The sequence below is a fragment of the Medicago sativa genome, chromosome 2, assembly GCF_051527215.1.
Source record: "Medicago sativa cultivar Bolivia chromosome 2, Bolivia_mono, whole genome shotgun sequence".
Lineage (NCBI taxonomy): Eukaryota > Viridiplantae > Streptophyta > Magnoliopsida > Fabales > Fabaceae > Medicago > Medicago sativa.
In genome coordinates, this window is record NC_140750.1 from 22627346 (window position 1) to 22653146 (window position 25801).

Below are 25801 nucleotides of genomic sequence, written 5' to 3' on the forward strand. Positions count from 1 at the left end.
TACAACATCCACAGAAGTGGCGTTCTTGTCAGTGAAGAGCGTTATAACCACCAAGTATAGCAAATATATGCGGACAACCTGGTGCCGCAACCTCCGCACCTCCTGAGTCACACCATGCTCAGTCTCCAACGCCAACTGCTCCAACATACGCTCCTTGAAAATCCTCCTCAAGTAGCTCAATCGGCAAAGTGTACCTTTGGTACGAGTCACCTCAACTAGAGCTTCACCCGGATTAGACCCCAACTGCTCCACCATCCACTCCACCGCGTCATCCCGTGTGGTAGCCTCGTGGGACAGAAGCATGCCATCAATGGGGAGATGCAGCAAACAGGACACATCATCAAGTGTCACTGTCATCTCCCCAAACGGAAGGTGGAAACTCGAAGTCTCCTCGTGCCACCTCTCCACAAAAGCACAAATCAGACCGTGGTCAATCGGGCTGTAGCTGGTATCCTGAAGCCATGAAAGACCGGTGCCCTGCAGTCTGTGACGCCACCACCGTGCAGCCATGATAGGGGTGATATCTTTATCATGCATCGTAATAATCTTCTTTCCGTTGTTGATGCATTTTATATTGCCACGCCACTGCAAATAATAAAAAACAATACCTAAACATCAATTTACACTCATGGCATCACAAACAGAGCAGTTCAACAATTTATTAAAGTAACATTAATAAACATCAGTTTCACGAATATAAACATCATTTTCACAAAGATTAACAACATATTAAAGTAAGTTTAACATTAATAAATACATCGTCATCAGACGCCTTCCTGGCAACGTGCACATGGTACCTCCACATCAGGCTAGTGTCTTGTGGGCCACCGGGATAGTCATCAAGTCAGGGTCCACCACACGCCTCTTCCTCATCCGATTTCACTGCAGCTGCGCGTCTTCCATATCATCGTCCATTGCTTGAAGCTCATCCTCCTCCAATTGTTGCACGTCCATCTCATCATACTCTTGCTCATGCCGCTCTGGCTGATGCTCGACATCAGCACGGCGTCCTCTGGCACCTCGACGCCTCGGAGGAACAACACCTTCCTCCTCCATCCGCTGGGTACGCTCTCTCCTACGGGAAACATGCCCTGCCTCCCTTACGTGCCGAGTAGAGGACGAACCTTCTGTAACATGCACACAACACAATCAGCACAAACATAGTACAAAACAGACGCTGAAAACAAATACTGGTGTTTCCGGAATTTATTTTCGGGATTGCAACAATATAGTCCGGAAAACGAAATCCATATTGCTTCAGTGCATAAGGAAAAAACGGTACAAATTACTTGCATGCATGGAGAAATCGAACCTTCCATGTGATGTTTATCAAGGGTTGAAATGCGGTCTGTTTGAGCAAGATTACACCAATTTTTGTTGGATTTTTGTAGTTCGAATTTTGGGATTAGAGGGAGGGAGGGAGGGAGTAAAAAGTGAAACTTTAAAAATGACAGGGGGGAAGTCCTTTTATACTTCGAATCTGTCCGGAATATATATTCCGGACCCATATTTAAATTTCTGGATTTTGTTTTTCGAAAGACAATTTGATAATTTTTGCAGGGTGCGTGAGAAGAACATAGGGTGGAAAAAGTAATAGTCTTAATTTATATAGGTCAGGCCAAGGCTTATAGAAAAGCCTACTAGGCCTACCAGGCCAGCCCATGTATGTGCTAATTATGTATACTCCAATATATTAATAAATCTTTGGTTCCTTCAAAATTTCAATTCCAATGTGTACACATACTTTTGGGTATCACCCTCTTTATCTCTTACTATTGTCATTGGATGTACAAGCTCTACAAAATTTTATTGGATATACATGCAATATATGCTTATAAAATGGGAAAAAAATGCATGTACATGTTTTACAAAATTTTATTGACCTATTAGCCTTTTAAGAAATATATGCTTATTAGCCTTTTTTTTTTTTTTTACAGAACATATTAGCCTTTTTATAAATAGGTCAAATGCTCATTTAAATTTATTAGTACAAATACATCCAATGAAACATGCTAATAGGCCAAGTCGGACTTTTAAAAATGCTAGACCAAGTTTGAAATAAAGCCTTTGACAGACTAATAGGTCAGGCTTAAGCTTTAGTTTTTTCAACTAGGCCTGGCCTATTTAAGCAAAGTCTGGCTCGGCCCGGCCTATTTGTAACTTTACCCAGTCAATCACATCTCAACCATTCGATCTGGATTAAAAAATTCAAATGTAACTGACTGTATATAATCACATTGCACACAATCTAAATTCTTCAAACAACATCACCTTCTATGACATTTACTTTACCATCGCTACTTTAAATCGCTTATTTTAAGTCAATTCAGGTGTATCATTCCAAATTTTAAATTTTTTTCGCAGTCATGTTTAGCACATTATATAATTCTCTCTTGCAAACGTTTAATTTTTTTTTTTAAATTAATATGAAGCTTTAGTGTCTTTGACTCTTAAAATTTTGTATTAAGTTCATTTTTTTGTATAAGAAAATATATTAGAGTTTGAAAGATATTCTTATAATATTCTAAACACTCTTGTAAAAAATCATTAAAAAATCTGAAGGTATATATGATACGACTTTAAAGCATTGACCAATATTGTCGATGGAAACTTTTGGGGACTTAAAGTCGAAAAAGAAGTTAGGGGACTAAAATAAAAAATTGAAATATTTATAGTTATAAAAAACGTTTTTAACCCCTCCTTATATTGTGTAATTAAGAATGCTTTTAACTCCAAATTCATCAACTTGTAATCAAGCAAATGTTCAACAATCAATTGGTGGTATATTTCAATAATAATAATAATAATAATAATAATAATAATAATAATAATAATAATAATAATAATAATAATAATAATAATAATAATAATATGGGTTAATTAGTTTATATTATGGGCCTTTTTGAGTTTAAAAAGGGATCTATCAAGACAAAATCTCATAACTTTACTCACATCTCAACCATCTAATCATAACTTTACTCACATCTCAACCATCTAATCTAGATCAAATAATTCAAATGTAATAGAATGTATATAATCACACTGCACACAATCTAAATTCTTCTAACAACTTCACCTTATATGACATTCACTTTACCAATCTTGTAGGTCGATTTTGCACAAAGGAGCTGGAAAAACTCATCCCAAAGGTAGAGACCAACACCCATTCAACTTGATTGTGGGAAAAATCATACTTTCATTACCATTCTTTGTGCTAGTTTGGAAACACGTTTATGGTCTCAAATATGTAACAGATTTATGTATTTGACAGATGTATTAAGTTATCAGATGTACGAACTTGCTTTGATGTTTATATTCATTCGGTCGAAATTCTACTGTAAAATTTAATATATCCAGTATTAAGTTAACGCACATGCTAAATATTTTAGATAAATTTAATATGAGTGTTACATTTGGCATAAGAATCATTTTTACTTTAATATAACTAAATGTATATCAATTTTTGTTCAATTCACATTTACTCAAAATCAATTCAATCAAAATCAATTTTCGTAATCGCATAACCAAACACAATCATTTCGAGTTGCCATTCATGAATGTTGTCAAATGTGTCCCAGGGTTATACAAAGGACCAACAATTTTTCTTGTTCAATTAATCAGATGGAGATGTCCAATTCTCAAACAAAAACAATTATATACAAGATCACGTGTTTTTTTTTTAAATATATAATATCACATGTTAATTGTAATATTGTATAGCATTAACCTTTTTAAAATTTTATAAGTGTTTTGAACTAAAAATTTACTGCACGTGTAAAGTGACGGTGGTTCATTAATTTGTCTCTCTTACCACCATAATTTCGATAAATCAGTCAGTCTTGAATTTGAACCAAAACCGCATTCCTTGCACCCAAAAAAAAAAATGTATAACCAAAAACACATTTTTATTAACAATGAGATCAAAATGCAAATAAACTTATAATTCTAATTCGTATAAAAGAAACTTATATAATTCTAATATAATCCAGATCAAATACTCAAAAGTGTATTCCTCTTTTTAAAAAAGGTGCAATTAAATCAAAATTCTACAAGGATCAATATCTTCAAAAAATATGAGATGATTCTACTTTTTTGGTGGTGTCCGTCATTCGAACCCTAAATTTTGTATATATTATACATTATCCTTACCAACTGAACTAAGTTTACGGGGACAGAGATGAGATGATTGATTCTACTAAAATTACACAAATAATGTCTCAAAATTGAAAGCAAAAACATAACTATGTGATAAGATATTAGTACTTAGTAGTTTCAAAACTAAAATGGGAAACATTTACCCAAATACTACAAAAGAGAGAAAACAAAACATACTGTATATTTATAGTTTGTAAAAATAGAAGGGAGGGTGAAGGACATTTGGTCAAATGTGAAGGTGGGAGACCTTAATAAATGAAGGTGTCATAGTGGAGTGCTCAGATGATCAGATGACTACTGAGAGCAAAAATTGTTAGTATGCACAGATAGTACATATTGGTGGGCTGTCTTCCCTCCATTAAAACCACACAGACACAACTCTCTCTACACCACATCATCATCAACATTTCTTAAAAATTTTATATTTTTTTATTAAATTTTTTACTATATGTTTTTCTCTCTCCAAGAGAACACAACACTCCTCTCTTCTATAAATAGCCAGAATAATAGAGAGGTCTTGTATTTTTTTTTACTAGGGTTCATAAACATAAACTTCTCTTCTCTCCTCGCTCACTCATCCTTCATCACCCCCCAAAAAAATTATTTAAATTAAAAAAGATCAACATCAACAACCATTTGGTAAAAGCAAAACACAAAGTCTCATCTGAACTCATAATAAATATTTGAAATTAAAGATAAGTAGCTATAAGAAGGGTAGCTAGCTATATATATAAATAGCTAGGTAAGGTTTGAAGATAGAGAGAATTACAAATTATTATTATTATTATTATTATTATTATTATTATTATTAAAAAATAATATGGTGAGAGACATGATGATGGGAACTAGTACATATAACTCAATTTCATCGTCATCATCAAGAGGAGACATGGACATGGACATGGACATGAGTATGATGAATATGAAACCTGCATGGCTAGAGAGGTTGATGGATGAAACATTCTTTGGTGATTGTGGGGTCCACAAGAATCGAAGGAAGAACGAGAAGAACATTTTTTGCTTACACTGTTGTCTTAGCATCTGCCCCCACTGCTTATCTTCTCATGCTTCTCATCCTCTTCTCCAGGTATTATATTATATCATACCCTATTAATTTCACACAATTTTTTACATATATATAATTAACAATTCTTTCTTAAATTCAATTCACTTTCTTCAATTGTTAATTTGTAATTATATGTAAACCCTTATTTTTGGTTATATTATATGGTTTTTCTAATATAAAAGAGTTGCTTTATTCATGTCTTTCCCCTTGTCAACTTCAATTGATTAAAGGGTAATTGAAAAGTTTCACGTGATGGTGTTAATTTTCAAGTATACAATTTTTTTTTAATTGATTTGTTTATCTTTTCATGTTCTTGGAACTTTGTCATCTTTAGGTCCTTTTATTGTTTGATGGATATTTGGAAATTCTTGGATTTTCACTTGTTCCTACCTAGCTACCTAATTACTAATTAGTCCTTTTTTTTCTACAATTTTTGTTCTTCTTTTGAGAGTTTTCTGGATCTATTTGGTTTTGTCATAATTCTATCTTTATAATCAATTTCTCGTGACCTTCTTTGATTATAATTTCTCTCTGACATGCAATTTTGGAGGATTTACCTTGGTGGCAGTTTCAAGGGTTTTTTTTAAATCCTTTTTGGAATATTTAATTGAACATGGTTCAATTATAGCTTATGAATTTCAAAGCAATTTACATGAAATTATTGTAAAATTATTTTTGGATGTTTTTATTGGTTTCACCTCATATTTTTTATCTGCAAACAAAATTCACTGAAATTATGTCTCTCATGGATTCACCCAATCTGGAAATTAAAGTATACTATAATGGAAAGAAAAAAAGTGAGGTTGTATTTTCTTAATTTCACTCATGAGGAAATGAGGCAGTAAAAAAGTTGTAAAGTTGAAATTGTTGGGGTTTAATTTGGTCCATGCAATTTTCTCTTCTGTAAACTTTCCACAATTATGCCAATTAATGGGGTTACAGGGTTGTTTCTGCTAGATCTTTTCTATATCCTTCCAGAATAAATTATAAACAAATTTTGCATCGTAATTTTTGAACAACTTCTATTTTACTGATCATATTATCTCTTATTTAATTCAATTTTTTGTATTTACAATGAATAAATCTATTAGTTATAGATGATAAATTTTACTGATCATATTATCTCTTATTTAATTCAATTTTTTGTATTTACAATGAATAAATCTATTAGTTATAGATGATAATTTAGATAATAGATTTAATTCTTTCTAATCGTATAAACTGAATCAACTATCTCTTATTAAAGTTCTTAAAGTCTAATCAACTGACAATGTTGATGTCCTTAGGTTTAACATCTTCATCTAAATTCTAATCGCAAACTTAACAATCGTGTGTGAATTTCATATGTAATTTGTCACTTTATCTATAAAAAAATAAACTATTTTATTTTTAAAAATAAAATAAAAATGCTAACGAACGTATTCGATACACTATTTAAGAACCTTTAATGATAAGATTTTTATGAAAATTTATGTATTTATATTGAAAATTGAAAAAGGATAATTTTATAATGAAAAATGCTAACTTGTACTCACAAGATAAGGACTTAAAAATAGAATTAAAAAATAAATGTTACATTGAAATTATAAGTTTTTAAGTTCTTGAGGTTATGAATACACAATTTCAAGACTAAATTTCTACATTTAGTTTATTATCTTATGTCCTTGGGGCATAAGTTAGCAAAACCCTTTTATAATTTAATTTTTTTAAAAGAGTTGTTAGCAATTCCTCCAAACACACAATTTGTTTATATGTTTCTCATTAAGTAGTAAATAATTGTCTAATAAAAAATCACCAGTATTGTCTCATTGTATTTGGTGTGTCCCCATATCTATGTTTATGCATATTTATATATGGTTTCCATAAGGGTTCACCAAATGTCTTATACTTGGTTCTTACTTTTTGGTTTTGGTTTTTTTCCCATTAATAGAAGATCTCTTTTTTATCCATTTCTCCCTGCAAAGGTTTATCAGCTGTTACTTTCATTGAAAGCGAAAAGTTTGACCCATTGATTCCCAATTCATGTTGAGGCCCTATATTTAATCTTTTGCACAGGAACCCACCACTTCTATTTAAATTATTCCTCATTTCACACTTCATTTAATTTTTTTTCCTCTTGAATTTATGGAAGGTTTCTACACCACCATGGGTTGGTTGGTTTGGCTAACATTTCCCTTCATTTAAATCCTCTCAATTTTCATTTGCTTCTCCCAAAAAATGTTGCATTTCATTAAAGACAAAATTTATGTAAAGATATTAAACATTGAGTAAAATCATTGTACAAATGCTTTAAGCCAACATGGATCATATACTTTCTCGGTCCTTTTTTATAGTACTAGTAATAGTTTACTCCCTCCGTCCTAAATTATAAACAAAAAAAAAACTTATTTTCTTTGTTTCAAATTATAAGCAAAAAAGATCAATTTTTATCATATTTAATTTTGTTTTTTCAAAAAATTATCTTTTTCAAAGGAAAATTAAATGCAAAGTGCATTCAATTTGCTCTCCTTTTCATTTTCTCTATAATCAACTACCAATGAAAATTGTTTTTACATTTTCCTATAAAACTTATTTCAAAGATAACACAAAAAACTACACCCTCCGGTCACTATTATAAGCAAAACTTTGCATTTTAGATACATTCAATTAATGATGTATATGGTCTTTATTATAGACCACATACATCATTTAATGAATGAATCTAAAATGCAAAGTTTTGCTTATAATAGTGACCGGAGGGTGTATGTTACAAACTACTATGTTTTAGTTTTCTTAATAAGTGTTTTTTTTTTTTACTTATAATATGGGACGGAGGGAGTACAAAGATAGTAGGTATTTAGAAAAGTGTCTGAAGTAATAAATTTATCATTTGTTTATAGAGATATTTAATGTTAATTTTTCATATTTCAAGGTATACATTGATAATATTGATGAGAGGATGTATTTGAAAAAAAAAAAGTAATAAATGAATCTAAAAATTTGCAAATAATCTACTACATCCATCCATAATTATAGGGCCCTTTAGGAAAAATAGGAATTAAGAAAAATGATAGTGATAATAAATTTGTTTGTAATTAATATTGTTTTTACAATGTTATCCTTTAAGAGATAAAGTTAATTTATGTTTCCAATATAGTATTTAATGTTGATCGAAGAAAAAAATATAAAATAAATAGGGGTATGATGTTGAAAAATTAAATAATGTACTTGGAAATACCAAATGAGTCTTATAAAAAGAGACAAAAAAAATTCTCAAAACAATCTTATATTTAGGGACTGAGGTAGTAATATTTAGGGACAAAACTTTTTTGTAAAGTAGTCTTATAAAAAGGGACGGAGGAAGTAATACGAAGAGAATATATAATTTGTGCCTAAGAATATATAATTTGTCAATTTATTATTTAAAAAGTCAAAAATTAATTTTTCTCGGTAATAGTTTGCTATCTATGGAGTCCTTAATATGTATTTTTAAGACACATGTTAGCATAATCTTAATAGTATAATTTTTTTTTACAAGTCTTGTCCGACTTTTTACCGATCGATTTTGATTGGTTTTCTAACATCATTTGGTTTTTGTGTGTAGTTTCTCTTATTCGGTTCAATCATTTTTGTGCTATAAATATTCATCATTTATGACGTGAAATCAATTCACGTCAATTAGTTTGATCATTAAAAATGTTTGACTTTGATTAAAGTATTTACATTTTTGATTTATTCAATGATATATATGATTTTTATTATATAACACATACATCATTTATTAAATGAATTTAAAATGTGAATTTTTGTTTATAATAATGACTATATGGTATACTAGTATAAAATTAAATTCTTGTAAGTTATTTTATTGTTAAATTTAATTTTGATTTGTGATTAGAAAACAGCAAACATTCTGTAAAAAAAAAAACAGTAAACATAAGACGTCCAAGTTTACAAGATTTCATTAATTATGCTAGTAACTAGTGAAGTTATGTTTGCCCCCACATGAAGAAAATAATAGAGAAAGGAGGAGACTATAGAAATTTGAGCCAACATTGTTGATTATTTTTAACAGAAGCTAACTATGTTGATATATATAAAAATGGAAAGTGGTTGTTTTTGTTTTCATTTTTTATTTTTATTTGTTTACTATTTTTTTTTTTTTGAATGGCAAAATATATTATATATAATAGGGGATTAAATCCCAAGTATTACACCAAAAAGAAAATAAAAATACACCAAAATACCCATTGAAAAATTTATTTGTTTACTATTGACCTTCCTTATTTGACTTACCAATAATGAGAGTTTTCATTTCATATATATCATGATGCTGTAGGTGAGAAGGTATGTTTACAACAACGTAATTCGATTGGATGATCTGGAAAAGCTCATTGATTGTTCTAATATACAGGTTAGACAACAAAGTGAGATTGTTTATTGGTTTATACTTCAAAAATCAAAATTGAGATCATTAGGCACATTAGTGTACAAAAGTTGGCCTTGCAACCAGTGACCTAAGTGGGTTGGTTAATGTTTAAACTATAATTAACCAATTTAATATATGCTACTAAATTATAGTTATTTAAAGGAAAATGCTTGTATCGGATTCTTTTTAGGCACATTTTATGCTTGATTGGAACTCTTCGTTTTTTATACATTGTTTTTGGCTTCTTCAATAAAAAAAATATTAATATAGATAATATGTCAAAATTGTATTTTTTTTTTTTTTGTGAGGAACTTAGTATGTCAAAATATTAAAGTTTTTGATTGTGTTGTATTGGATTGCAGCCCTATACTATTAACAGTGCAAAAGTGATATTTTTAAATCAGAGGCCACAATCAAAGTCATGCAAAGTTACAACCAATGCTTGCTTCACTTGTGACAGGATTCTTCAGGACCCATTCCATTTCTGTTCTCTCTCATGCAAGGTTTGTTTTCCCATTTTTCTTTCTCCTTTCTTTTTTTGGTCTCAATTTACATAAATACACTGCTCATTAATATCAATTCATTTATTCAAATCGGTAGAATTCATCGGAAACAAATACACAAAACATCGGCAAAAACGTAAACGATCAATTTACAAACTAACAACATTTAAGTTAATAGCATAAAATGACAACATATCTTCAGATCTGTAGCATTGACGATTATATCATTAATTGAATCTGAAATTTATCGAAGTTGATATGTCAAGTTGCACCAAACAAACATTACAATAAGACGGGAAATTCAAACAATATCGCATTACGACGACGAGCAAGCCTGCACTATAATGAAGAAATTGTGTTAAAACCGGACAGAAGTACCAATCAATGAGCCAACTATTACAATACAACTACCGTACCATTTTGCAGATGTAAGATAATCCATTTTTGTCCTAAGTCTTGGATTTGAGTCTTTTTTACAAATGAAAAAGTTTTATTTAATATAATTACAGCATAAATTAACACAAAATGAGACAATCCTTTTTTCGATGTCATAACTCATGGAAAAAGTAACTTACCAATTATTCAGTAACATGATCACATAGATAAAGTTTTCGGGTGCGTCTAATATTAACCTCATGATATTAGGTGAATTTTTACTATTTTTAGTAAAATAGTAAATTTTATGATGATAAAAGAAGATAAAGAGGTGTGATTATTGACAGTTTGGTATGTCTTTCAACATGTTTTATATTTCTTAAACCTTTTTTTTCGGAAAATTTCACATATCCTTATTTATTAATTTTGTTACGTCTGCATCAACTTAACTTAATTTTTTCCCGCTCATTTGCTTTATTAGGTTTGCAATTATTTAACCTAACAAATTCCATCTAAAAAAATGCATTGCACACCAATTTCATTCCTATCCGCTTGCATTTTTTTTTTTGAAGAAAATATTTTTTACCATATTAATGATCTTACGAGTTAAAGATTATTTGTTAGTCTCTATTATAGTCGAGAAAACCCGTGCGACGCACGGTTCCAAAGTCTAGTGATAATAATTCGTTTCACAAGGTATGTAATTATAAGAGCTGTATAGTTAAGCGTTTTTAACTTTTGAGTACTTGTGATAGACAGTACACTTATTCCATAATTTTTTTTGAAAGGATTTGTGATTGATTGAAAACATAAAAAATTTATATTTGTATAGTGGATCAAATGTATTTTATAAATAATATAACATAAGGTGTGGTTAATAGTAATAGTAATACTAATTTGAAGATGTTTCCAAAACAAATTATTGAAAAATTAATATTTAATACATGAAGCCTGTGTTTGGATTCACGGTTGGAGGCATTTTTGCGCGAGGCATTTTTCTTCGTGATTTAAAGAAGCTGTAAAAGCAAGCTTCTCCTCCAACGTGGTTTTCCACCGCTGAAGTGAAAAATCCACGCTAAAACAAACATGCTAGAAGTAGTAAAATAGTTCATGCTTTGCACGAAAACCTCACAAATCACAAGGAGGACACTGGTCATTTGACACGAGGTAAAGAAATGATGAGGAGGACTGGTAAAAAAAAATATAGCAGTGGATGAATTGTCATGATATGATATGAGTATGACAGGTACAAATTGTATGAGGTAAATTAATTTTCCAACTACTTAAAATTACCATTTATAGATAAATGTATTTATTTTTTACAGCTTTAAGTCACTATCAAAAAACTTCATTAAAATCTTTTTTTTATTTAGGAGAAAAGGGAATGATGTGAACTATACAGTGCATAAAAAACTATATTTTATTATTATAAGATTTTCATTAATTTTTTCAAAAAAAGAAAAGTTTAAATCATTTGTAAAAATTGTGGGTGTAATTTTTAAAAAATATTCATTAATAATGTCACACTATTTGATATTTGTGTAGATATTTTATGATTTGTTACACTAAAATGGTATCAAAATGTAATTTAATTATATATACGTAAAAAAAAATTATCATATCGGTGCATAAAAATTAATTGCTTATTACAAATGATTTTTTTAAATGTTTAACAATTATGCATAAAAACTTAGTAAAAAAAAAAAACAATTAGGCATATAAATGTTTACATGGATTGTCAATCTTATTTCAACGTGTGATACATTTTGCATTAACTTTTTTCTTTTTACATTATTTATAAAAACATATTTGGTACTTTTTTTTAACTAAATCTAGCGGGTTGAGACATAATAATATATTTGAGTAAATTATACTTTTCTCTTTTGTAAGATACTAAATTTCAATACCCTTCTCTACTTTTGTAAGATACTAAATTTCAATACCCTTCTCTATTATGTTAAAATATAGGCAGATTCTATGGTACATCTAAAATTTTGAGTGCATTGGTACACCCAATTAATAAATTAATAGTTAAATGTGTTATTTTTTTAAGAGAGAAATTGTTTTCTAACACCTATAATTATAATAATTAAATCTTATTTACCAAAAACGTCGACGAAATAAAATTTAATTTTTTTGAATTTTTAGTACTCATAATAGAGAATTTTGATTATTTTATACAATAAAATGTAAAAAAAATTAGTATGATTTTTATAAGCAATGAAATGATGTTTTTTCTTATGAAATGACATTTTTTAAAATATAAATATAAACAAATAACTCTTTATTCCATAAAAATAATAGTTAATTTAAAGATTTTTGAAGTAGGAGTACCGGTACACCTTAATTTGCGGGTGTACCGTAGAAGTTCCCTAAAATATATACTGGGTTTCAAAAAAAAAAATGTTAAAATATATACTCACTTTATACCATAAAAAATATACAACACCTTCCTATTTACGCAAAATATAATAGAAAAAAATTTCATTCTCCTCACAAGAAAAATGTTTCATTGTTGAATTATATGGTACTTCCCTTTTTGATAAAATCTACACACTCCCATCCGCCTCTTCCCTCCCTCCCTAGTCCAAATCTCGTTCTTTCATGATGTAGATCATGTTGGCGGTGAGACGACGAGGTGTTGGGACCACATCTCCACTCTTTGCTTCACCTCAAACCCCTTCAGAGGTTGTGCACCACTTTGTCCGTGCAGCTCCGATGAGTCTCTAGTTTCTGCTAGCTTTGTTCTCTCGCGGTTGAGTGGTGGCTTATGGTTCTTGACCTATCATGGGCAAGTTCCAAATGTTTTGTGGTCATTGGATCCGGTTTCATTTTGCTCGTTATGGTTTGGTGTGATTGTCTCTATAAACCCTAAGAGTATGTTGGTGTTTGTGAGATATACAAATTGGATTGATTTCTCCACCCATCACATTTTGCTCGCGCCCTGCAGCGATGCCGAAAATGCCCATGCGCCAGTTAACTTGCGCAAGTGTAAATTACTGCTCAAGTTAAGTCACGTGGCGCAAGGGTACTTTTTTTTTAATTTATTTACTGTTTTCAAATTATGTTATTAACTTATTCAAAATTATTTTGTTTATATTAACTTTATTCAAATTATGTTATTTTCTTAACTTTATTAACTTTATTCTAAATTATTTTATTAACTTTATTTTGAAATTATTTTGTTTACATTAATCTAAATTATTTTCTTAATTTTATTCTAAATTATTGATTCGATATTATTCTTTAAATAAATACAAATATAAATAAAGGTAAATACAACATTAGAAACTAAAAGCAAATATAAAATAAAGAAACAAAATTGAGGCATAAATAATATCTCATTTTATTAATAATTCATACATTACAATAATTCATACAATAAGTTTGAACTTATTCACTAAATCTACTTATTTTCTCCTTGGGGTAAAAAGTGAACAATCTTCGTGGGGTAAAATAGTGAGCAGCCTTCTTGGGGAAAATACATCATCAACCCTTGGGCTAAATTTAAATCTATTTTTATTACCACAAGAAGTTCTTTTTACCCACGGTAAAAAGTTTATGCGGTTAAAAAAACAGGTTTAAAATTATCCCAAGGGTCGATCACTTCCCCAAGTCAGCTACTCACTATTTTACCCCGACGAAAATTGATCACTTTTTACCACAGAGAATATAGAAAGAAAAAAAAAAGAAAGAAAGAAGAGAAATAGAAGGAGAGAGTGAGGAGGGGGAGAAAGTAGTATGGTGTGAGGAATTAGGGAAGTATGGAGGGGTATTTATAGGTAGAAATGGGAGCCTAGGTTGTAACTACCATAAATGTGGTAAAAAAAACGTGTAAAGTTTGTTAAAAACGTGTGGATTGAAGGTTGAAAATGTGACCACCGTCCACAAAAACGTGTGTTCTTGAGGACAGACCACCGGCCAACGTGCGTGAGTTAACTCGCGCATAGGCCAATGGTGCGTGACTTAAGTCACGCATGGCTTACAACGTGCGTTAGCTAAGTCACGCTGCGTGACTTAACTAACGCAAGGGTATATTTGGAAGCAGTGCAGGGCGCGAGCAAAATGTGCTGGGTGGAGAGCAAAATTTCTATGCTTATGGTGTGTATTTGTCTACGACACATTTGGGTTTATTACTGGATTTATGTTCAATTGGTTTTTTTATACCACTAATGTTAATCTTTGTTGCATTAGCCCTTAGGGTTGATTTGTGGTTGTTGGGTCAGGTTTATGTCCACCAACTTTTTGTACTTCCTTTTTTTATTTAATATATTTTCCTTAATTAAAATAAAATTGTTGAATATTTTAGTCCATTTTAATATAATCAAACTTATAACGTAATACATATTTAATTTTTAACTCCCCTTAATAGAATTCAAGCATCTCACAAAGGATGAGACTATAATTTTCTCAGTATTTACTTCTCAAAAGAAGAGAGTGTATATATTTTAATATGTGAGGAGAGAAAAATGTAATTTAAGGTTCATTCTGAGAATGATAGTGTAATTTACTCTATATTTGCGTAAAATAGTTTTACATATGAAGTTTTTTGTTGAAAAGTTTAATTTAATACACATACAAACATATTCTTAATTAATACTACTAATTTTATCTTGAAATATGAAAAATTCCATTTGTAAAACATACTCTTAATTAATACTACTAACTTTATCTTAAAATATGAAAAATCAAATTTAATACACATACAAACAAAGTACAATTTGGTAATATTAACAAACAAAATAAACATATTAATTGCATTAACTACTTTTCTTAAGAAACGTGAAAAAAAGCAAAAGGTGCATGTATACCGGGACGGAGAGAGTAGTTAATTGTTAACATTTGAGGAGAGAAGAGTGTAATGATTAAAGACCAATGTTATGAACATTCTCTAGAAGAGATAGAAACAAACTGTGGAAGGAGGCTGAAGGAGAAAATTGGGGAAAGAGAGGATTCAATTGCCTATTTCTAACACTCTTCACTATCATATTGGGTAACTCACGTGGGTCTCACTATTTTGTGTGGGATCTATTTTCATAGTGTAGTATCCACGTGAATTTCACACACAATAAGAGGATGAGTGCTAGAGAGTGTCCTGTTAGAACAACAACTGGTAATAGAAGATTAATAAAAACGAAAACAAAAGTCTATGAACACATGATTTTTGTTAACGTAGTTTGACCAATGGTGTATACCTCTACGACTATAGAGCAATTATTGTTCCGTTTGTATTACTATGATGAATTAGGGTTTCAGTGTTACAAGCAATATATATAATATTATTAATATGATTCAGTTTACAATATTACACCTAAAACGTTAATGTCTTGTATATATGAGTCATACTTTAACCTAACATGTATAATGTTGGTGTATTTAGTCCAAATGGACAAAATATGTCAACTTTTTTTACTCATTTTTGTCTATACTTGGTTAAAGAGGGAGTAATTACTTCTAAGTTCTAACATGAAAGAAAATACAAAATTGCTAACAATAAATAAATACATAAGTGCAGGTGGATTTCATGGTATACGAGGGTCAAAGTTTGTCCAACATTTTACATCGATTTGATGAATCTGACTTAGGAATATCGCAATTCGAGGGACTAAGAATGGATGGATCTGAGGTAATTGATGAAGATAACAACCACATTGGCCCAAGTTCTTCTAATTACTCCATCACTCACCAAGAAGAGGCCACCAGCAACAAAATCACCAAGAAGAACAAATCCAACAGATTCCTCCCTGGCATTGTCCTCTCTCTTGGAAGCAGAAGAAAAGGTGCTCCTCAAAGGGCCCCACTATCCTAAACCATTATTACTACTATTACTATTAAATTATAATAAAAATGGTAAATTTTTATTAATAATATATATTATTAATTATTTGGCATAAAAGTTATTATGGCTAAATAAGAATGTTTAAATTATTATTTATGTCATATATGTGTATGAAAAAAAAAAAATTATGCTGAGGTAATGGTATTTGCATGCAAAGCTAGGATTTTCCATTATCATCTTGGGATGGCTGTTGATTAAACCACCAATTTTGTTTTGGATGCTATGGAAATAATATGGTTATGTATTGTTTTTGGATATATGCTGTATGGATAGAAAAGTTCAAATTCAGATGTATGTTTCATCGAAATTTTAGTTTATGCAATAAAGATTTATATATGATAACATGTTTTGTACGTATAATTATCTATATAGTTTTCTTTTTTGAACCAGCAACATATTATACTAGTATATGTATATGATCATTTTCATTTTTTTCAGTAGTCCAGTGAAGTAAGATTTAAATTGAGGAATCATAACAAAAAGAGCATAGTTATCATTAATTAGTATAACAGGTATGAGTTGTCATTTCAATTCAATGTGTTCTTTAATTTCCTCCTGTTAATGGCTTAGGGTACGTAGGGTAGTCTTCAGAGTGCCCAGGGAATTCCAGTTTGGCTTAAAAAAAAGTAGAAAGAAAATTTATCATGAATTAATGTTGAACACATAACGATTTATTTTCCAGCTGATAATCAAATAGATTTTTAATTTGTTGGTTGAAATGTAGGACATGTATAATAGGTTTTTTTGGTTCTTGCATCTCTATTGATTCTTGGTGATTATTGATTCTTATCATTGTTTCATGCAACTGCAACCACAACCCTAAAAGATTAAATGAACTTTGGTTCTTGCATCTTTGTTTTCGGTTCTTGATTTTGGTTTGTGCATCCATATTGATACAAGAAACTACAGCCCAAAAGATAAAACGAGTTTTGGCTTTCAATTTCTGAGTTTGATGAATATACCTAAAAACCGAGAAAAATAATTAGAAAATTGGTTAGTCATTATGAACCAAGATTGCACCTTTGATTTATTCTTCTCTACTTTGGGTTCCAACTATATTGTTTTTTGTCGCACAATTAGCAAAAAGATAGGGGGCAAAAGTGCAATTACACACAAGAAGGTCCATCTAACTAGAAATGGGGCAGAAAGATGGGGTGCAAAATCGCTCAAAAAAAAAGAGGGGATGCAAAATCGCACAATTAACAAAAATTAGAGGGGAAAAGTGCAATTAAAGCCTTGTTTTTTATACCAAGATTGCCAAAAAGTAAAACCTCATTTTCTCCAAACAGACAATGAGTTTGAAGAACACTAACGTAGCTGGAAAACTACTGATAAAAAGGTAACATTGTACAAGTTTTATGAAGTAGATAACCATTTGGTACCAAAAAAAAAAAAGATTAATTTAGTGCATACATCTAACTTAAATGATCACATAATAATATAATTCGCCTAAAAATTAGGTAAAGCAGTCTAAATGCATGGTTGGTGGTAAGTCTTTCTTAGCCAAATAAGAGATAACGATGTCAGGGCCGGTCCAATGTATTTGTAGGCCTAAAACGAATTTTAAAATGAGGTCTTTTAAGTGTGTTGACATAGAAACATAAAAATTAAGAACAATAAATTTATAATTTTATTTGAGGCATGTCAGATATTAAATATGAGTATCGTTTTTAGTCAATATTCGAATATTGATTCATTAGGTTGTGAGGGTCTAACTTCTTCCATTAGACTCAACCTTATTAGTACAAGAACTTTTAAAAACAAAAGTTTAAACTACTAATATATGTTAAAAATAATATTTAAAGATTTGACTTACGAAAATATATTTAAAACGAAAAAAGATTCGGAGGCCTAGTATGACGCCTAAAAAATTTAGGAGCTTAAAGCTCTTTTTTTAGTGACAGCCCCTTTAAACCGATCCTCAACGATGTCATGATAAACTTGTTAGAATCAAACAAAGCTATACACCGTAGTGTTCTAAAATCTTTAATTTTACAAAACCTACAAAAGTGTGATTTTTATCCATTGAGGATACTGAATGTGCACTAAATAATATTTTTATAATTCTACTATTCAGTATTAATTATAAGCAAAAGTTAGTTAAAGAAAATTGACGTACTTTGTCCACAAAATGAACAAAATAAACCAATCACTTTTGACCTACTTTTCCTTTTATTTAAGGGCAATGGAAATATTGGTATTGTTTAGTTTTGGTTCAATTGGATGCATTAACATGAAAAGATCTCAAAACCTCATCTTGGTGCCATCCAATACCACACTAGTACTAAGTCATTTAAATTGGTATCGAGGTGAATCAGAGACATTAAAGAGAAATACACTCTAAAGTCTCACGTCAACACCGTCAAACCAACTCAATTGAATTTACGACCAACTTTCTTAATTGTTTGATTTACTTAAAGGAATCCTATATCTGTGGACAAACCAGTATCCATTTATTTATTTTTGTTATGGTTCAAACACAAACGAATCTTTTGTAGTCAAGGTATAAAGTTGAATATTTTGCTGATGTGGAAATATGTGTTCCATCCAGCTCATAAATTAATTAGAATTGAGATGACTAGCGTTGACCTATCTCAATGGCATCGGAATGAACATAAAAGACGGCAGAGTAACGACGGATCTAAACATAAAAAGCAGACAACGTTAGGTTGGGTGGGGTGAGGGACGAAAATGAAAACATGCATGCACTAGTACTACTTATATGTTTTCCAACATAACTGAGATACTTCAAGGGACGAAAATGAAAACGAAAATTGTTGTTCACACATTAGAGAAGGCTGGGACACACATGTAAAATACGTTTTTGCCTCCTCGGCAGTTAACTGCCGAGGAATTTAAAATCCGGCTGCAGTTAACTGCCGAGGATTTCCTCAGTAGTTAACTGCCGAGGTTTTCTGAACATAAACAGAACGAACAGAAGCAGTTTCCAGTTTCAATATTTTGTTTCAAACACATCCAAATTCTCTCCAAAAGCACATTTTCACGAATTGCAAGCAAATCATCACCACATTATCACAAGTAAGTACCCTTAATCATTGCAATGTTAATGTTAGTTTGTTAGGTTTATTTTTTTTAAAAATTAGAGTAGTTTGCATGTGGTTAGGTTAATGATGATTTGATGATTAAAATTGACAATTTGATGATTGCATGTGTAGTTTTTGAATTGATAAATGAATGTAGATGTTGCCTATGCTGTTTAAATGATAATGTGGCTTTGAATGGTGGCAAATGAACACAATTTGAATATGTTTTATACTTTGCACACAAAGTGTTTGATCAAATGCCTCAATGAAAATTATTTTGATTATTTAGTTAGTTTAGGTTATGGAAATGATAGAAGTGATGTTAATTATAGTTTGATTAAGTGTATATTGATTTTTTAGTGTATTTAGGTTATGATGTGAATCATTAAGTGTATAGAAATGATTAAGTTATGATGGAAATGATGGACATATAGGGGTGGGAATAGGCCAGGCCAGGCCAGGCTTTGATAGGCCTGAGCCTGGCCTACGAAAAAATTTACAGGCCTGAGCCTGGCCTATGGCCTATCATAGGCCGTTTTTCTGGGCCTGGCCTGGCCTATTTAAAAGCCTGGACTGGCCTGAAAGCCTACTTACAGGCCTACTTTATATTAAGGTCATCAAATAGTTCATTTAGCCTAGTAAATAAGTTAAACAAGCCTTAAAGCCTACTTAAAAGCCTATTTAACTACAAGTAAATTTTAACTAGATTAAAGCCTACTTAAAAGCCTATAACAACAAAGCCTATTAAGGGACTAATAGATAGAGAAAAAGATATTTATATTTTTAATGTATGCAATTATTTTAATATAAAAAAAACATTTTTTAATAAATAGTATTAATAGGCCAACCTATTAGGCTTAATAGGCTTTTCTGGAAGCCTAAGCCTGGCCTATTTAACTAAACAGGCTTTTTAAAAAGCCTAAGCCTAGGCCTATCTACGAAACAGGCCAGGCCAGGCCAGGCCAAAACAGGCCAGGCCGTAGGCCCCTGTAGGCCGGCCTGGCCTATTCCCAACCCTATGGACATAATGATGATTGTATGAATGATTTTATTGTAAGTGTATAGAAATGATTAGTTAAGGTTATTGATTTTATTGTAATGATGATTGTATGAATGATTTTAGGTTATGGAAATGATGTTGATTGTTGTTAATGTTAATGATTAAGTTATGACTAGTGTGTTTAATGTGTTTGATTATGTTATGGAAAATGATGTTAATTTATTAAAAATTTGTGTAGATATGGCCAATCAGGAGCCCATTGATCCATCTAAGATGATTGGTGGTAGGCGTGCTCAGACACAAAGCTACCGGAAGGAGAAGGAGAGGAGAAACGCACATATCCCAAAGAGGGGAAGAGGTCGGAGGGGGGGGGGGGATGGTTCAAGGACTTCTCAGCCTTCTGAGGCTTCTCAGGCACGGCCTGAAGAGTCGCAGGTGGTTGACCCGACCCATGCGGTGGAGTACCTGAACTATCAGGATCACCATGATGTGACTGATGGTGGGTACGACGAGCCAGAGCAGCCGCATATGCCAGGGGAGCCAGACGATGATGACATTGTTATGGCGGCTGCCCCGGAGGTGTTGCCTAGAGCTGTCAAAACGGGCGGCCCGGCCCGTTTAGGCCCGGCCCGGTCGGGCAACGGGCTTTTTAGGGCCGGGCTAAAAAGCCCGGTTCGAATATGGGCTGGAAAATTGGGGCCCGAGCCCGGCCCTGCACGGGCTCCCGGGCTAACGGGCCGGCCCTGGCCCGTATCTTTTTTGTTATTTTTTTTTTTGTTATTTTTTTTATCACCATAATCCTTTTTTGTTATTTTTTTTGCATTCCTACTTACTCATATATCTTCTACTATATTGTTGTTTGCTGAGAAATGATGAAACTCATTGGTATGAATGTTGGTGGTGCAGTTTACTGATCTGCAATTTAAGTTTGAAGCTTGTTTTGTTCATGTCATTATGTGTTACGAATAGGAAGATAACTTATGGTGGAACCTTAGGAGTTGAAACCTATAAGCATGCCATCCCACAACCAAAGAATGAGTGCAGCAAAGGCCTGCAACTTGGTGTCAGTTTTGCTGGTGGATACATTGCTGGTGTACTTTGTGCAATTGTGTCTCATTCTGCTGATAACCTTGTCTCTTTTCTGAACAACGCCAAAGGAGCAACAGTTGGTGATGTGAGTTTCAACTAGGTCATATCTATGTAATTGTTTTGCGTTTTGTATGTTTTCTACAAGTATATCTAATATGATGATGTTATCTACTGTTTGATGCAGGCTGTTAGTAAGTTTGGTGTGGTTGGTCTCTTCACCAGAGGTCTCCCTCTCCGTATTGTTATGATTGGAACACTTACCGGAGCCCAGTGGGTAATATATGATGCTTTCAATGTCTTTGTGGGGCTGTAAGTTTTACAAATGCTAGTATGTGATATATTTGTTCTAAAGTCAAAAAAAAATATTGTATTTTTTGGCGGGCTTGCGGGCCGCCCGAGGCCCGACCGGGCTAGCCCTACCGGGCTCCGGGCTTTTTCGGGCCGGGCTAAAAAGCCCGGTAACAGATTCGGGCTGCAATTATTTGGCCCAGGCCCTACATTTTATTCGGGCTTTCGGGCCGGCCCGTACGGCCCGGCCCATTTTGACAGCTCTAGTGTTGCCTACGGTCGCTCCCTTTCCTGGAGGACCGCAGATCATTGATCTGCTTCACTCTTATGCCAATCATGTGGCATTGCCACTTTGGTATAATAAGGATGACGTAAGTATTTTTTTTTTAAAATGTTCTTTCTTTATGTTTAATTATATGTGTGTTTGTTTAATTATTTTCTTTATTTTTTCTTTCTTGATTTAATATGTTTTCTCCATTTTATATGTTTAATATGTTTAATTATGTGTGTGTTTGTTTCATTTTTATTAATATGTTTTATTTATATGTTTTATTAATATGTTTTTTTATATGTTTTCTTAATATGTTTTTCTTAATTATTATATCAACTTTTATTAATATGTGATTTTCTTTATATGTTTTCTTTATTTTTATTTTAGCATTTATCAAGTTTTATATTTATCAGTTAAATGTTTACATTGTTTAAACTATGTTTAATTTTCTATTTTTTCAGTGCCGCAAGAAGCGTGTTGTAAAGCCAATTAATCACGACCCTAAGATTTTGAGTCTCGGACGTCCAAACCCCAATCAGAGATGGTTTTGGGATCCGCTTAGGGCGAGTGGCTTACATGACTTGGTCTACTTGGGCTACACCACTGTGCCTCACGCTTTGCTGATGACTCTATGCGAGAGACGGCATCCCGAGACCAGCACTTTTCACATGCCCATGGGGGAGATGACTATGACTTTGGACGATGTCGCATGTCTTATGCATGTCCCGATTGAAGGGCGGATGTTGGGCCACCGGAAGAAGATGCTGAGACATGAGGGAGAGGCACTACTGATGACTCACTTGGGTGCGTCGAGGAAGGAGGCAGAGAAAATCTGCAATACAGAGTATGGTGGATACATTAGTTATCCAAAGCTGAGGGATTTCTATACGACGCACCTTGGTAGAGCTAACTTGTTGGCGGATACAGAGGATCCAGAGGAGCTGGAGGAGCTGGAGAGGGTTAGGACTTATTGTGTGAAGTGCTACCTTCTATACTTGGTTGGATGCCTGTTGTTTGGGGATAGAAGCAACAAGCGCATCCAATTGATCTATTTGACGACTATGGTGGACGGCTACGCGGGGATGCGTGCTTATTCGTGGGGAGGGATGGCACTTGCATACATGTACGATGAGATAGCTCATGCCTGTTTGCCCGGAGACAGGCAGCTTGGGGGAAGCGTGACACTGCTCACTGTAAGTAAAAATTAAATTTAAATTTAATTTTTTTGTTAACTATTATTATTTTGTTATATTTTGTTATATTTTTTTGTTAACTTTAATTTTTTTGTTAACTATTATTATTTTGTTATATTTTGTTATATTTTTTTGTCAACTTTAATTTTTTTTTGTTAACTATTATTATTTTGTTATATTTTGTTATATTTTTTTGTTAATTGTAAATTTTATTTTTTTAGTTAACTTTAATTTATTTATATGTGATTTGTATGGTTTATGCAGGCATGGTTTTTGTCGCACTTCCCTAAGTTTTACACTGTTGATCCAAACCCAGACTACATTGAAAATTTACCGGTTGCGGCGAGGTGGACTCTTCAGAAGGGTCATGGAGAGGGGGCCACATATCGGTCATTGCTTGATCGCATTACGTTTGATGACGTATGCTGGAGGCCGTACGAAGGGCACAGGGAGTTCCAGTCGTTCGAGGAGGTATTCTGGTATTCTGGCTGGATCATGTGCGGCGATATTAGGGTGTACCGTCACCTCCCGGAGAGGTTATTGAGGCAGTACGGATACGTCTAGTCGGTCCCTAGACCTCCGACGGATATTGCAGAGCTGACACTGGCTGAGATTGTGCAGGCCTTCATCGACTTCCGCCCTCGCACGCTTAAGGCGGCTGATTGGGGTGAGCAGGCAGGAGAGCAACCATGGCGTATGGCAGAGGGCTATGTACGATGGTACACGGTTGTGTCTCACCCTCAGATTTTGCCACTTCTCCCGGGAGATGTTCCGAGGCCTCCAAATGAGGAGCAGATCGTTGCAGAGCAGTGGGAGCGGTACGAGGCGAGAAGCTCCCCTAACACCTATGACATGGTTAGCGGCGCTATTGCCCATGCTGATCAGTTTTTGGGTCAGGAGGTGACGAGCATGACCCCTCAGGAGTTGTATGCGGCCTTGCAGGATGTTAGGCAGCAGATCGCGCCGATCATTACCAGGAGGAGAGCCCAGAGACCGAGGAGGAGGCACCAGTAGCACCAGCATGACCAGGACCAGCAATAGGACAGCATGTATTTTCAGGATTTATTTTTAGGATTTATTTTTAGGATTTATTTTTAGGACTTGGTGTATTTTCATGACATTTGGCCGTTTTGTTAGTACTTCCAGTACATTTGTAGTTACGTTGTTTCGATGACATTTTTTTATGACAATTGCTCGTTTTCGTATTATATTTTCAATTTCAATTATGTTTGTAATTTTATTTGACTAGCTTTATGGTTTGGCATCGAAACAATGTGTTTACAATGTGTAAAAATACATGTAACAGGTTCTGCCTTCAACAGGTTCTGCAAATTCTGGCTTCAGGACGACTCGGCAGTTAACTGCCGAGGAAATGATGAAACCGGCGGTAGTAAACTGCCGAGGTTTTCCTCGGTACTAAACTGCCGAGGTTTTCCTCGGCACTTAACTGCCGATTTTTTTTTTAAATTTTGTTTTTGTTTTTTTTTGTTTAGAATAGAATTGTGGTAGAAATTTATTAGAAATTCTTTAAAAATTATTTTATGTTATTTAAAATATTGCGATAGAGTGAATTCCAATAAATATTACAATAGCATGAATTCGTTCGAATAAATATTGCGATACAGGTTTCGTTACATTACATAAACGACGTATTTAAAAAAAAACAATTACATTACATTCCTGAATGTACCTTCCAACTGCAACAATTATCTTACCACTGAATGGGGCAAATTCAAACTTGCTAAGCAGCAAGACTCCAACATTCGATGGTCATCTCGAACGATGGTATTCAAGTGCCAACGAAATGAGGTCTATTCCTTGACACTTGAATACCATCGTTCGAGATGCCCATCGAATGTTGGAGACCTGCCGATTAACAAGTTTGAATTGCCTCATCCAGTGTAATACAATTGTTGCAGTTGGAATGTGCATTCCAACTACAACAACTGTCTTACCTCTGAAATGGGGTAAATTCAAACTTGCCAAACAACAGGACTCAAGCATTTCGCCTCGCGTTCATGCTTTCCTTTGAAAAGAATAAATTTTTGTCAGATTTGATTTAGATGATGGTATTCAAGTGCCAACGAAATGAGGTCCATTCCTTGACACTTAATACCATCATCTAAATCAGTCTAACAAGAATTTAACCTTTTCAAAGGAAAAACATGAACGCGAGGCGAAATGCTTGAGTCCTAGCCGTTTGCCAAGTTTGAATCACCCCATTTCAGAGGTAAGACAATTGTTGTAGTTTGAATGCACCTTACCCTAACTAATGACGATCTTCTAGCGGAATCAAGTTGTTGATGATATCTTCAGTTGATCTCAGCAACGTCACCCGCATATCGATCCACTGGAACTTGGTGTGCTCCCAAAACATACTCGTCACGTTTTCGTCGTTCTTTAACTCCACCCAAGTGAATGATACGCTCCCCTCGTCGAGCTTTGGACGTTTATACCGAACATTTTGCACCCTTCTTGTGTCTCTTGGGTTGACTCCTTGGTTGAATTCATTCAGTTGATCCTTGAGATCTCTTAACGTTACATCAAGGCACCGAACCTTCAACCTTTGA

At 32.9% G+C, this 25801-nt stretch overlaps 2 protein-coding genes across 2 annotated transcripts; both read left to right on the forward strand.

Annotated features, from left to right (window-relative positions):
• Positions 1-4518: 4518 nt before the first annotated feature.
• On the forward strand, positions 4519-16653 carry LOC146945580 (protein RGF1 INDUCIBLE TRANSCRIPTION FACTOR 1-like). Its single transcript, XM_085743912.1, has 4 exons — positions 4519-5242; positions 9540-9614; positions 9992-10132; positions 16023-16653. The coding sequence occupies exons 1-4, from the start codon at positions 4976-4978 to the stop codon at positions 16314-16316; spliced, it is 777 nt and encodes a 258-aa protein (XP_085600038.1). The 5' UTR covers positions 4519-4975; the 3' UTR covers positions 16317-16653.
• A 5641-nt stretch (positions 16654-22294) lies between these two features.
• LOC146945581 (protein MAINTENANCE OF MERISTEMS-like) lies at positions 22295-24245 on the forward strand. Its single transcript, XM_085748078.1, has 3 exons — positions 22295-23231; positions 23496-23789; positions 23853-24245. The coding sequence occupies exons 1-3, from the start codon at positions 22476-22478 to the stop codon at positions 24243-24245; spliced, it is 1443 nt and encodes a 480-aa protein (XP_085604204.1). The 5' UTR covers positions 22295-22475.
• The last annotated feature ends 1556 nt before the right edge of the window (positions 24246-25801 follow it).